This window comes from Leucoraja erinacea, chromosome 24, assembly GCF_028641065.1.
Source record: "Leucoraja erinacea ecotype New England chromosome 24, Leri_hhj_1, whole genome shotgun sequence".
NCBI lineage: Eukaryota > Metazoa > Chordata > Chondrichthyes > Rajiformes > Rajidae > Leucoraja > Leucoraja erinaceus.
In genome coordinates, this window is record NC_073400.1 from 10,458,700 (window position 1) to 10,473,677 (window position 14,978).

The 14,978-nt window shown below is 42.6% G+C and overlaps 1 protein-coding gene across 6 annotated transcripts in view; it reads left to right on the forward strand.

The window, feature by feature from the left end:
* LOC129708639 (liprin-alpha-2-like) overlaps positions 1 to 14,978 on the forward strand; it is a 76,831-nt gene that overhangs the window by 46,058 nt on the left and 15,795 nt on the right. For 5 of the 6 annotated variants that reach the window (XM_055654524.1, XM_055654521.1, XM_055654522.1 and 2 more), the window contains exons 13-15: positions 168 to 249; positions 4,293 to 4,493; positions 7,448 to 7,510. In XM_055654524.1, the coding sequence (XP_055510499.1) occupies positions 168 to 249; positions 4,293 to 4,493; positions 7,448 to 7,510 (346 nt within the window). The remainder of the gene's footprint in view (positions 1 to 167; positions 250 to 4,292; positions 4,494 to 7,447; positions 7,511 to 14,978) is intronic. The other variant, XM_055654520.1, reaches the window with a different exon arrangement.

Genomic DNA, 14,978 nt, shown 5'->3' on the forward strand with positions numbered 1-14,978 from the left:
GACCATTCAGAAGCCTGATAACAGAGCTGAAGAAGTTGTTCCTGAGTCTGGTGGTGTGCTTTCTCAAGCTGCTGTATCATCTGCCTGACGGGGGTGAGACGCTTTACATTTGCTGAGGCATGAAGCAAAGAAACTCAAACGTTGAACATAATTGTAATTATTTCCAGGCATGAATTACTGGAGAGCGCTCGGCGGAAAGGCATGCCATTTGCACAGTGGGATGGAGCAACAGTAGTGTCATGGCTTGAGGTAAATGCCAATAGATTTTGGTCAACCGTGCACACAAAATCATCTGATGGTGAAAATTAAGCAGACAAATGTGTGCTGCTTCATATTTGTTTTGTGTCTCTCAATCTTCATTGACTTAGCCTCCAGTTTTCCAGTAATAATTCTAACTATGCATGTGATACAAGTGGCACTGTCTAGCATCCTGAAAACTATATTCGATTTTCGGAAGTCCATGTTAAATCCATCTTTTTTTTCGAAACCACTGGAAGATTTTGATATTTTCTGAAATATTTTTTGGCCGGAATATCAATAGCAAGAACTACTCCTCCCACTTGCAAGCAATCCCTTTGTTTGCTTTAAGTATCTATCCTTGATATTTCCTCTTCCACATTTAAACATTGCTTCATGTTGTCATAATCTGTAAACATGAAGACTTAAAGATATGTGTGCAATTTTATCTTTCATCTCTCTTTGCACCTATTGTTTCCATCTCAGTTCGTCTTTCAAACATTGAGTTTTGTATTACTATAATTTTCTTCAGCTAAACATCGGAAAGACTGTAGCCAGAGGCTTCAATTCTCAGTAGATTCTCCGCACTCCCAATTAGCCCTCATCTTCATCCCAGCCATATTCTCAGAGTGAATCATACGGGTGTCAGAGGTTATGGGGAGAAGACAGGAGAATGGTGTTAGGAGGGACATATAGATCAGCCATGAGTGATTGGTGGAGTAGACTTGATGGACCGAATGACCTAATTCTGCTCCTATCATTATGATCTTATTTAGTTACTCAGTCAATGGTCAATGGTTTCTTTATTGGCATATGTATCAGGTCTAGTGAGATGCATTTCTTGCATACAGCTCAGCAAGACTATCCACGAGCATAAACTGAATCACCCCAGTTAGTACAGCATGTACAGAACAGCCCACCAAGTCCATATGTAAGAGGCACCATTTTGGCACCATTGTACAGTCCCAGCTGCAGATGGCCACAAAGGCCTGTTGCAGCCGTCAACTCCATTTTGGTCATCCCATGATCCGATGTCCATTAGCCCCAATGTTTATTTCTGACTCCATATATTTACAAAGTGCAATTCATTGTTATTCATCTGCATTTCATATTAAGCCGACCACCACTGATGCCATCAATCACCTTACATAATGTTCAATTATTCAAATGTTTTCCTTGTTAGCCGACTATCGTCCATACTCCACAAACTTCCTTGAATGCTTGTTATTTTCTACCCTCTGTACCTTCGTACCTGAGATTAATAATTGATATCCTTGTTTAAGTCCTTCAAAGGACTGCACCTTCCACACTTATAGCCATCTCCTTCCCCAGCCGAATACAAATTCTGCTCTCACTACTAACTTTACAATCTTAGATTCCAATTGCAAGATTCTAACAATTTTTGCATAATCCCCCAGCTCCCTGCATTGACCATTGATCCCACATGCTGGAAATCCCTCCTAAATTATCCTCCATATCTCCACCTTATCTTTCTAGAAAACATTCATTAAAACCAACTCATTGGCAACATTTTTGGTCAACCCACCTCTAATCAAAGAATCATAGAGTTATACAGTGTAGAAACAGGCCCTTCAGCCCAACTTGCCAACACCGACCAATATGTCCCAGCAACACTTGTTCCACTTGATCCATATCCCTCCAAACCTATCCTATCCATGTACTTGTCTAACTGTTTCTAAAATGTTGGGATAGTCCCTGCTTTAACTACCTCCGCTGGCAGCTTGTTTCATACACCCACCAGCCTTTGCGTGAAAAAGTCAAGCCCCTGTCCCACTTTCACGACCTAATTGGTTACCTCTGCCGAGTTTACCCTTGACTCATACTCGCAGCATGGTCGCCACAAGGTCGTAGGAGGTTTTCGTAACTCTTCCTCATGCTCGTGAATGGTCTCCACGTACTTGTGGCCTCAAGTAGGTCGCAACGTTTTTTCCAGCCTGATAAAAAAATGTCCATGAATTTAAAAAAAGGTCGGCATGGAAAAAAATTATACTTTTTACTCGTAGGTAGGTCGTAGATAGGTCGTGATGGTAGTCGTAGCTAGTCGTAGGTCGGTAACTGGCCTGAGAAAAAAAATGCAAACATGACATCATTTTATCATGTGATCATTTTCCACTTGTAGCTAGTCATAGTTGGTCTTAGGTGTGGAAGACTGAGGTCGAGGGGGGTCGTAGGAGGTTGTAGACATAGTCGTAGGAGGTCTTTTACTTCGGCGAGTCAACACGACCTTGACATTTTTTTCATCTCGTTTAGGGTCGTCTGTGGATTAGGTCGTCCAACTGGGATAGGCCCTTTACTCCTCTGATTTCTATTAGATCTTTTCCACTTCACCTTAAACCTATGTCCTCTAGTCCTCGATTCACCTACTCTGGGCAAGAGACTGTGCATCTAGCAAGAGACTCTGTGCATCTAATCCCTTATTTGCCATAAGCCTCTCTGCACCTTCATGCTTATGTTTTGCATTGCAAAAGTAAACAATTGCAATTTTTGTGATTTGCGTTGCTCACCACAAATGTGAAGGCTGCAGCAGTCATTCCATTTTATAACTTGGCACTTCTGAATGTCTCAGTTTACGCTGTAAACGTTCTCTCTCCAGCAATACATTTAGAAGTACTTGATGACTTACATTAGACTGAAAGTGGAAATGCCACTGTTTGCCTCGATTAAAGCCATGTTCTGCAGACATAAGTTATGTATAAAGAAAAGTTTTCAAAACACAGCTGGAATTGTTAGGTTTCTTGTCCAACAAGTTTTCCCAATTTCCAGTTGGTTAACTAAACCCTGTGGGACTGCAGCTCACAAAAGAGCAACTTAGCACTGCACCAGAAACTCAAGTAAACAGAATTATTGTATAGAAAGTCCTAGTTGCGAGTGCTGTTCTTGACAGCTGACTTCATGTTATTTGGTTTTACGCCCACATTTACCATGAAAATAATCTTCATCAAAGCCATTCACTAAGTTTTCATTGCCGGTTTGCAATAGAATAGAACGGGTTGTTTAAAGAAAGTCAAGCAGTCGATCCAATTTGTGATCCCAGCTACAAAGACAGATGTATACAGCAATTTGTTCTTCCCCCGCACAATTAAAGCATGGAATAATCTCCACCCAACTATAGTTACCTAACCAGATGCAACTACATTTAAAGTAGCTCTTTCTTCCCAATAACCCTTTCTGGCTTAAGCCCTCCCTTCACCACCTCCAGTTTAAATTCCATTTGGAATATTTTGGAGGACCAAGAAACCAAGAACCAAAGGTGTTTTATTGTTATACGTCCCGAAATAGAACAATTAATTTCTTCCTTGCAGCAACAGCACAACAGGTTGTAAATGAAATACTCAATAAATAACAAAATAAACAAAAAGGAAAGAAAAGTTCAATAAATTAAAAAAGACCCCAACATACTGGAAAAATAAAAGAAGAAGCCCAAACCCCGAGTCCGTCCGTGGTTTAGTTGGAGCTTGGAGTGTTCTATTGATTAGTACGGGTGTCTGGGGTTATGGGCAGAAGGCAGGAGAATGGGGTTAGGAGGGAGAGATAGATCAGTCATGATTGAATGGCGGAGTAGAATTGTTGGGCTAAATGGCCTAATTCTGTTTCTATCACTTATGACCTTATGATCTATAGCAGGATTATCGTTGAAAACAAGCGGTTCCTGAAACTGGACGTTACAGGTTTCAGGCTCTCATATCTTCTTCCCAAAGGCAGAAATGAAATGAGAGTGTGGCCAGGGTGGTGTGGGTCCTTGATCATGCGGGTTGCCTTTATCAGAGGCAGCACCTCTGAAAGATTCTTTCGATGGTGGGGAGGTCAGTACCCGTGATGGACCAGGCAGTGTTCACCACTTTTTGTAATCTCCTTCGTTCCTGAGCATTCAAGTCATCAAATCAGGCCACGATGCAACTAGTCGATGTGCTCTCTACTGTACACCTGTAGATGTTCTAGAGGGTTTTCATTGATGTAGCGATGAAGGAAATGTGTGCCGCATTTATAAACGACAAGTAACTTTCATTTTCTGTGTTTGCTGTAATGCTGCCCAGCTGTGGGTGGGAATGCCAGCCTGGTACGTGGCAGCCTGCCGAGCCAATGTGAAGAGTGGTGCTATCATGTCGGCTTTGTCCGACACAGAGATACAGAGGGAGATCGGAATCAGCAATCCACTTCATCGTCTCAAGCTGCGACTGGCCATACAAGAGATGGTGTCACTAACAAGTCCATCAGCTCCAACAACATCAAGAACGGTAAGATCATGGCGTTAAATGTGTTTTAAAAGTATTTGTGCAAGTACTTGGAAGTGTGCTTGGATAAAATGAAGTGGGTTTAATTATAAACTTCCTCAAATGGACAGGGATGTTAGGATTTAATCAAAAATGTTTATGCACAAGGGCATAAGGAGAAGCAGCAAATAGGTGTGTTTTTGAGATTTGTAATGGTCGACTGGAGGTTAACAAATCCAACTGCTGCCCGATAAAATTTAACTAGCATTCCGTAACCTCCCATTTAGTATTATTGAATTGCTAATCTTTAGTGGAAGTATGCCTCAGTAATTAACCACATGAGACTGGAAAGCAATATACAACGATGATGTGGAAATGGTAATGATGAACTTTGCTGGTTTTCTCAATTAAGATTAAAAAATTATTATTAATTAAAAAGTTATTAAAGTTTATTTATCCGTTAGGAACTTTGGTTAACAGTGCTGAATAGAACTGCTTGCACTGGGTTAGTGACAGTGGAGAAATGAAGACATTTGTTTGATAGAAAATGAAGATATATTAATAATGAACTCAAAGATGCCATGGATTTTTAGTTTGCCGTTACCTAGAATTATTGAACGTAATACATCGCAGTGTTATATGGCAATGTCAAATAGAGCAAATATTTAAATTGCCAAGGAAATATAAATGCAACTGAGGAATCTGAAAGGTCAAGAAGTGAGTTTACTGATGACTTTGAAGGAGTGTCCAACTTTGCTGTCAGTCATGAAACAATCCAATGCAAGAACACGAGGGTAACAATTAAATGAAAAATAATTATTTTAAAATGTATGACAATGGAGTGACTTTAAATCTTCAACACTCTTGGGACTATATTCAAAATGCTTTAAGGAGACGTAAATGTTTCTTAATTATCGATATGTATAGAGCTCGAATAATCCAATATTATAAGATGGATGGGTTATTTCTTAACCATTGGAAATAAAACTGAAAAACAATCCCAGTTGAAGTTTACAAATATAACAAAATGTTCTTAGTGGATTAGTGTTATTAGAAATTAGTCGAATGATCTCCTAGCTACATACACATCTTGGCAGGATGCTGTAAAGTGCTATATTAAGCTTGTGGTTCATGATCTCATCTTTCCATTGCAATAATTTTATAATGCACACAGGAGCTTAATATGCTTCTATTTGTAATACATTCAAACTCTTTATCTCTGTGTATTTATTAACACGGGAGAAGAAATATAAAGGATAGCTGATACTTGCAAATTAACAGGACACATTTGGATAGGTACATGGATAGGACAGGTTTTGAGAGATATGGACCAAACACAGGCAGGTGGGACTAATATAGATGGGACATGTTGGTTGGTGTGGGGAAGTTGGGCCAAAGGGCCTACTTCCAGGCTGCATGACTCTATGACCAGTAGTTTTAAAGGAGTTTGTCCATTCTAAGATAAATGCTGAGTACTCAACTATGATTGAGTATCTAATCATCCTACAGTACTGTCTAATCAGATGATGTAGATGGAGGAATAGTTTTAAAGACCTAGGCATATGAGTCATATAGATGTGATGCCAATACAGCATCTCCGTGATCCATGGATTCTGAAGTCCACAGTGGTGTAAGGTTTGCTCTTTGGACAAATCTGTACTGCTGAGCACAGCTGCCACAAGTAGTGCAGGCATGTGTTGTGGAACAGTATTTATTAGAGCATCGATCAACTGAAGCCTTTATGAGCCTAACTTTGAAAGTCACAGGTTATGGGGAGAAGGCAGGAGAATGGGGTTAGGAAGGAGAGGGATATCAGCCATGATTGAATGTTGGAGTAGACTTGATGGGCCGAATGGCTTAATTCTACTCCTATCACTTATGATTATGATCTATATCAACTGAAGAAGGTGCATTTTTGAGCTGGTTTGTGTTATCAGTAGGTGGCACCTGTGCTTGACTATTATAGTTTCTTCTTAATGTTTTGCTCAATTATTTATCACACAGCGACCAGAAATCCAAGTAAAAATAGTGTTTCCATTTGAAGGAAGAAGTGTAAATAGATTTTATAAAACTGACTGACTGTGTAGTCTTGCAGTCTAATTAAAGTTGAGAAAAGAAACAGACAGAAGAAGGAGCAGCTTTCACTTACGGAGTGATATATCGGGAGAGAGGTGAAGGCAGGCTTCAAAGAGGGGAGCTTCAACTGATATTATGCTGTCTCTATTCAGTAGTGTTGCAGAAAATGGAATTGTTTTAAATCATTTTTGCAAAAAACGAACCTTATGGTACTCTCTAAGTAAGATCCAAGTTTCCTTTTCTTTTCAATGCAGAAAGTTCTGACGGCATTTTAATCTGTTACACCTAGCTTTTTTTGTGTGATTGATGAAGGTTTTCTCATTCCTGTCAATCTGGATGTACAAAACAAACCCAATAAATTGCTTATGATTTCTCTGAAGAAGGGTCTCGACCCGAAATGTCACCCATTCCTTCTCTCCAGAGATGCTGCCTGTCCCGCTGGGTTACTCCAACATTTTGTGACCATCTTCAATTTAAACCAGCTTCTGGATTTCTATCCTACACCATAAATTACTTGTTTTACCAAATTGCTTCGGTGCTGCCGTGGTGGTTTTGGAGCTGTGGACAAATGCTTTAGGGGGATAAAGTTAATAGATCTGAATGCATCATTCGAGGTCTGGTGACAGTGCTTCTTCTGGGGTTAGATCGTGAAGGATTCTCACTGTTGAAATCTGCAGTCCAAATTCTCGATTTTTGTGTCTAAATGCACAAGGGACATAGTGTGAATGGGTCCCCAAAATGCTTTATCTGCATCGTTGTGGTATTTATTATGGTAGTGACCATGTGTGGGAAGTGTGTTTTCAATGACCTATCTCTTGCTTTACTTCATCCTTTTATGTAATGCTTTTCTCCTCTAAACTGCTTACTGGACTGTCCTTGTGCTGTTTGGGCCTTTCACATAGTCCTCTGGAAATGTCTGGGTGACTCATGAGGAAATGGAAAACCTGGCGGCATCAACAAAGACGGTTAGTCTATCCCTATCCAACCTCGATGCACCATGTTGAATATATGTGTCTCTGTGATCATTTTCATTTAATTCTATTTCAAACTCTTATCCTTTATCTAATTGACATGTTAACACCAGCAAATGATGAATGAATGGTTCTTGCTAACAGGCACTGTAATTGTTTTATGATGATGCATCTTCTTCCATTTGTGAAGAACTTTGTGAGTTGAATATCCTGATATTCATAGTGAGAGCATATTGAATTTTAGAAACATAGAAAGCATCACTGATTGAATGAACATAGTGTATTGATGGAGTTTTGTGTCTGTGTGTGAAAGTCAAATGTTTTCCAAATAGAGTGAAACATTTTATTAAAAGCATCATCCATAATTATTGGTTGAGGAGTAGAGTTTGACGAAGCTAGAGAGATAGTCATCTGCCTTTTATCATGTAGAAACATAGAAATGTAATGGTGCAGGAACCTGGTACAATACAGGTGCACAACCTTTTATCCGAAGATCCAAATAACGAAAACCTCCGAATAGCGACATTTTTTCGGTCCTTGAAGAAAGGTCCTTGAAAACGTTCGCCAAGGGCGGCCCGCAGAGGTGACAGCGGAATCTCCGGTCGGTCCTCAAAGAAAGGGGAACTAAATCCCCATTCATAAAAGAGAAGGTGAGGGCTAATAATTGACAATATGCTGCTACCTGCCAGCTGAGTTAAAAAGTTCCCACGGTAGACTCATGATACACAGTGTATCGTGAGTCTTGCGTGGGAACTTTTTAACTCAGCGTGCAGGCAGCAGTAGATTGTCGCTCCCTTCAGTTTCACCCCACCTACACCCCTCTGCTTCCCGGCCATGTGTGTGACCCCTTCCCTCCCCAGCTCCCCGCTCATTGCACCGGCGCAGGGGCTTTGCACTGTCTTCACGTCGCGATGCTAGCAGCACAGTGCCAGTCACCAGAGACATCAGGACCAACGGAACACCGACCTCCAGGCCCACTGCAAGCACGGAGATCCCAGAGACCCACAGCCAGCAGCTGCCCAGCCCCGTTCCAACTCCAGAGGAAAACTACAAACTGGCCGGAGACGTCAGGACCACCAGAAGCCGCTCCCCGAGCTGCGCCCCCTCATCAGGACACCGACCCCCAGGCCCACTGCAAGCACGGAGATCCCAGATCAGCAACTCCAGCCCAGCCCCGTTCCAACTCCAGAGGAACACGCTCCCCGTATGGGCAGAAGCTGATGGTATGCAAGAGGTACGTATTGTTCTTGCGGTCGCGCAGCTCGGGCTGTGGGCGAACTGCCACTTGTCGCCATAGCGGCCCATCGGGGAGCGGATTCCTCTGGAGTTGGAGGGGGAGTGGGGTATTGTGCTGTTTGATCGCCCCCTACTATTCCAGGGACAGGGAGACAGGATGTTCACCGAGGGCGGCCCGCAGAGGTGACAGCAGAACCTCCGGTCGGTCCTCGAAGAAAGGGGAACTAAATCCCCATCCATAAAAGAGAAGGTGAGGGTATATTGCGCGGGAGGGTTAATAATTGACAATCTGCTGCTACCTGCCCACTGAGTTAAAAAGTTCCCACGGTAGACACGATACACAGTGTATCGTGAGTCTTGCATGGGAACTTTTTAACTCAGCGTGCAGGCAGCAGCAGATTGTCGCTCCCTTCAGTTTCACCCCACCTACACCCCTCTGCTTCCCGGCCATGTGTGTGACCCCATCCCTCCCCTCTCCAGCTCCCCGCTCATTGCACCGGCGCGGGGGCTTTGTACTGTCTTCACGTCGGCAATGGCAGCAGGCCAGTGCAGTCACCGGAGAAATCGGGACCAATTGGACGTCGACCACCAGGCCCACCGCAAGCACGGAGAACCCAGAGACCCACAGCCAACAGCAGCCCAGCCCAGCCCCGCTCCAACTACAGAGGAACCTGGGTTGCGGATGATGGGGCGCAGCTCGGGGCTTCGTAGGGGCCCATCGGGGAGCGGGTTCCTGTTGGTCCTGACGTCTCCGGCCACCTGCTATCCTCCGGGAACTGTACCGCCCTTGCAGGAGAGTGGGATTGTTTGCAGTTGCAGAGGGAGGGGGCAAGGGCGGTACAGTTCCCAGTCTCAGCTCCAGTCAGGGAGACACAGCGGCTTTTTAGACTGGTGGGCAATCACTTCCAAAGTTCTGCCCACACAGTCAGTACACCTCTCCTACACTGCATTTCGTACAAACATTTATTCTGCAAGAAAAAACGACATTGAAGACTCAAACTCGCGACCGAGTAACTGCCGGGATCAAGGCGCAAACTCGCGACCTTGCGGATATGAGCCGAGCACTCTACCACTGAGCCAGCCATTAAAATCTATGCTAAAAAAATTCCATTCCGAAGACCGACAAATTCTGAATTACGAAAAGTGTCTGGTCCCAAGGCTTTCGGATAAAAGGTTGTACACCTGTATATAGAGAAATATTTAACAACTCCACAAGCAAACATCATTGAGTCAACTACATCTCCAATTTGTCCATAAATAAAATGAATTGAATTGTTCAACATGAACATCTGCTTAATAATTATTTGTATTAAGTTGCCAAATATATTGGGCACTATATATCTTTCACTTTACTGTTCAGACAATCACAGTTACCCCTTTTGTGTCAATAGATAGCCAAGAATTTAGGAATGAATCTAGCCCTGGATAATGCCTTACAACATTACAATGAGTCACAGAGTTACACAACATGGTGAAAGGACATTTGGCCCGCCACAGTGGTCATTCATCCATATTAATCCTATCTTCCAGAACTTGGTCTGTAGCCTTCTAGACCAGGGTAGTACAATATACTCATCTCGCCAACTAAATGCTGTCTGTGACTGCTTCGATCACTATCTCAGACTGTGTATTCCAGGAACTCATTCTCTGGATGAAAAGGTCAAAGTCTCTTACCACTGAATATGTATCCTCTAGTTATATCAACCTCTTATTAGGGAAACGGATTTTACAGTCTATCCCATCTATACCATCATGATTTGTATATATCTCAATCACGTCTCCTCTTAACATCCTCCACTCCAGTCTCTCCTCATAACTGAAAGGCAACATCTTGGTGAAACTCCTCTGCATCCTCTCCTGTGCCACCACGTCCATCCAATCTGCTCATTATAAAGGTGATCTCAGCTTCACTGTAAACCTTGATAGGCTACCAGCCTGTTGCCTATCAGTCAAGGTGGGCAGGTATAGGAAACTGGATTGTTATGTTATAGATGCTTTTGTGAAATTAGGAGTTAAAGTGATCATAAATTCATGTGATAGGAGCAGAATCAGGCCATTCAAGTCTACTACACCATTCAATCTTGGCTGATATATCGAAGATAGACACAAAATGCTAGAGTAACTTAGCGGGACAGGCAGCATCTCTGGATAGAAGGAATGGGTGAAGTTTTGGATCGAGACTCTTCTTCAGGTCTGAACCCATTCCTTCCTTCAGAAGGAACCCACTGCTTCTTTCCAGAGATGCTTCCCTATTGTAATGTTGTAACCCATTGAGTTACTCCAGCATTTCGTGTCGATATAAACTAGCATCTGCAGTTCCTTCCTACACACGGCTGATATATATCTCCCTCTTAACCCCATTCTCCTGTTCTCCCCATAACCCCTGACACCCGTACTAATCAAGTCTGTTGCAGTGGCAGGGTGAAAGTATGTGTACTCTGTATCAGACTCGAGCATCTATTTTAATTAGGTGTTATTGCTGACAACACTATTGATTGTTCTAGGTCATTACCTAAATGACCGCAATTAAATAATTTAAAATGATTTTTGTTCAAAACAAGATGGAAATGGAACTTTTCACGCCAGGCATTCTGTGCTTGTAACTTTTCATCGTGGCTTTCTGCACACCACTTAGTTCTTTGGAACTGTAATTTATTTTACTGTAATTACATGTAATTGTACTACTTGCTCTGCATATTCATTTGCAGGCTCGGTGTTTTCTTGTATATAAATGTTATAGATTAAAGATATGAAGGGGCATTTACAGTGAGTGTTGCATTAAATAAAGTGTCTGATTCTTAACTATGCAGATTTCCATAACAGAAAGTCATTGAATATATTCAGGCAACATAACCTATCATAGTTTTTGAGTTTCACACATATAACACATAGTGAATCGAAATTTTTTCAGACTGAAAAAGGATCTCGATCCTTGCTTCTCTCCTGCTGAGTTACCAGCATTTGGTGTCTAGCTTCTGCTTATGTTGCCTGAGTAAGGGTCTCTGTTGTAAACCTGGCTGTGCTGCTGAATCAGATTACTCTTAACACTATAAATTTAACTGCAATTAAGAGAACTTCCTTTGAAATTATCAAAGTACTTTTTAATGTTAGACTGTATATAGTTAAATATTTTGTCCAGTTGAATAGTTTTAAACTATGGAGATCTCGCTGTGTACTGTTAAACAATTCACCGCTACTTTCTGCTTTCTGTTCCTTATACCTTTTGTTATCCAATATTTTAACCACACGTATTTCAGTTTTACAAAATTTGGACAAGTACATGGATCGGCATGGTGGCGAGGGATATGGGGCAAACGCTGGCTGGGGGGACTAGTGTAGATGGGGCATCTTGGTCGACATTGAAAAGTTGGGCCGAAGGCAATAACGTATTATCTTCTTCCCTCCTATTCTCACTGTCAGGACAGTCGAACCCTCCACAGTCGGGGCGATGGAAGCTCCCACAGCCGGCGATGGAAGCTCCCATGCCAGGGCGATGGTAGCTCCCACGATTGGGGCGGTCGTAGCTCCTGCGGTTGGTTGGAGCTCCCGAAGTCGATCCCCGTGCCAGCTCCACCATGTTAGGGCGCAGTGCTGACGGAGATACGATACGGAAAAAGTTGCGTCTCCGTCGAGGAAAGAGATTTTAAAAAGTTCCCTCCCCCATCCCCCACATAGCACAAAACTAAGATAAACCAAAACATACATTAACAACAGACTAAAAACAACAAAAGAAGAAAAGAACGAGACAGACTGTTGGCGAGGCTGCCGTCGTACGTACGGCGCCACCCGTACAACGCCATTGGATGCAGTTTTTGGGTTGTGTTTCTTCCAGTCACTGTCTACTATGTGTTCAGACGATGCACCTTCATTGTGATAAGATTTGAATAACTCGCATTCCTCGAAGACTAGGTGATCTGTTAAGCAAAAAGTGCTGTAATGATGTTCTAACCTAGGAATGTAGGTATTTTTAATTGAACTAATCAGATTCTTCTTTTCTGTTAATGCTTTCACTAACTTCTAACTTGCTAACCTAATAGGAGAATGAGGAGGGCAGTTGGGCTCAGGTGAGTGTACTGAATATATTTGAATAATTTCAAATTTCATTTGTAGCTATTATCTTGTATGATAAGCAAAGTCTTCTTAGCTGTCGCTTTGTCCTTTCAGTATCCTGACAATGCCATCGCCCAGCACCCCATCATCACCCTCGTCTCCAACTGCAAGATCCCAAACTCAGATCTTCTGAGCACCAACACCAGCTACAACCTGAAGTGAATCTCATACCCTCCGGGTCTTGAAGTATTTAAATACATGGAGCCCAAGTACACAGCACAATTTTGGAAGCCTTTCCAATTCATTTAATTTGCAAAATACAATTGTCAAACAAAGAGGGTTAAAAAGAAAGTCACTTATATTTGAGGAGGTTTTATACTTTGCCATACGTCCAGTTTCCCTCTCCCCTCACTCTCAGTCTGAAGAAGGGTCTCGACCCGAAACATCTTCTATTTATTTTCTCCATAGAAGCTACCTGATCCACAGGGTGGATTTTGTGTCTATCTTCGATGTAGACCAGCATCTGCAGTTCCTTCCTACACACTTATATTTATACCTGGCTTCTACTGGATAATTAAGTTGTCAGGCTGACAAGGATGGAAATATTACACTTTGATCGTAAATATATAGAACATCTTGCTGACAGTCAGTGTCAAACTTTAAAGGTGAAGGAGGGTGATTGGGTTATTGCTTCCAAGCTCGAATCTATGGATCAATCTTCAGTGAACACCTACGGCAGAGATGGAACAGCAGAATGAGAGAGGCAGATGTGGCGTGTACCTCCCTCCCCCACTCTGCCCCACTCCCCCCTCTCTCACCCCCTCCTCCTCTCTCCCCCCCTGCCCCTCCCTCCTCCCATCCCCCTCTCTCACCCCCCCCTCTCACCCCTCCTCTCACCCCCCCTTTCACTCCCACTCCCCTCCCCCCCCCCCATGTGTGGGGGAGGTGGTTAGTGTGTGTGTGACGCCGTAAACCCCCCCCCGCGCGTTGAGGAGACGGGACCCAACGGGTCCCTCTTGGTCGAGTAAAGATATAAAAGTAGAATAAGCAAAAAAACATACACATAAGCGCAAGCATGCACGCACACACGCAGATCACTAGAAGAACTCAACAGGTGAAGTAGTATTTTGAGGAGACAAAAGGTATAAATTGACATATTAGCATGTCGGGACCCTGCATCTGAACTCTGTTGTTCATAGTTCTGATATGTTGTTAGGTCTCAAACTAAAATATCGACTTACACCTTTTGCCTCCACAGATGCTACTTGACCCACTGAGTTCTTCCAGCTTTCAGTTTTTCCAGAATTCAGCATCTGCAGCTCCTTATGCAGCTCCTTCTACATAGATCAAGTCTATTACCAATGATCTCTGAATGTTTTGTATAATGGTGCAGGGGCAACACAGTGGTAGAGTTTCTGCCTTACAGTGCTAGTGACCCGGGCTCATTCATGACTCTGGGAGCTGTCTGTACAGAGTTTGTACGTTCTCCCTTTGACCACATGGGTTTCTCTACGTGCACCAGTTTCCTTCCACACTCCAAAGACGTACCGGTTTGTAGGTTAATTGGCTTTGGTAAAAATTGTAAATTGTCCCTCTATGTAGGATAGTGCTAGTATACGGGGTTATCACTGGTCAGCACCGGCACAATGGGCCGAAGGGATTCCACACTGAAGTACAACATTGCCTACTGTAACTATTACACAAACATCTTAACTGAAGGAGCAAAGCTTTAAATGCTCGAGCCATTTACCTTAATAAAATGTTGCATGAAAACTTTGGAGGAAATCCAAAAAGATGAGAGCCTGGCTTTCAGACTGAATTGATTTGCTCGCAGTGAGTCCTCTAATCTGCCTGTCTGATGCATTTAGATTTCATTTTTGACTAAAGTCAATAGACGTTACTACACGTGAGTTACCATTATCATGGCAGTGCTTTTCAATTCTACCAGAAATATTCACTTATTGGTTTTATTAAATTTAAAGGCATCCACATTTTTTCGAGAAGGCAAGCTAATGTCTATTTTCGGTTGGTGGTTTGAAGCATGGTTGCAATTTTTAACCAATTAATTGCATGTAGATTTAAAGTCACAGCTCAAGCCCTCCCGGTTCAAGTGTGTGTAGATGGTCTTAATATGTCATGAAACGGTAGCGTTGTTAGGATAATCCTCTATATTGGC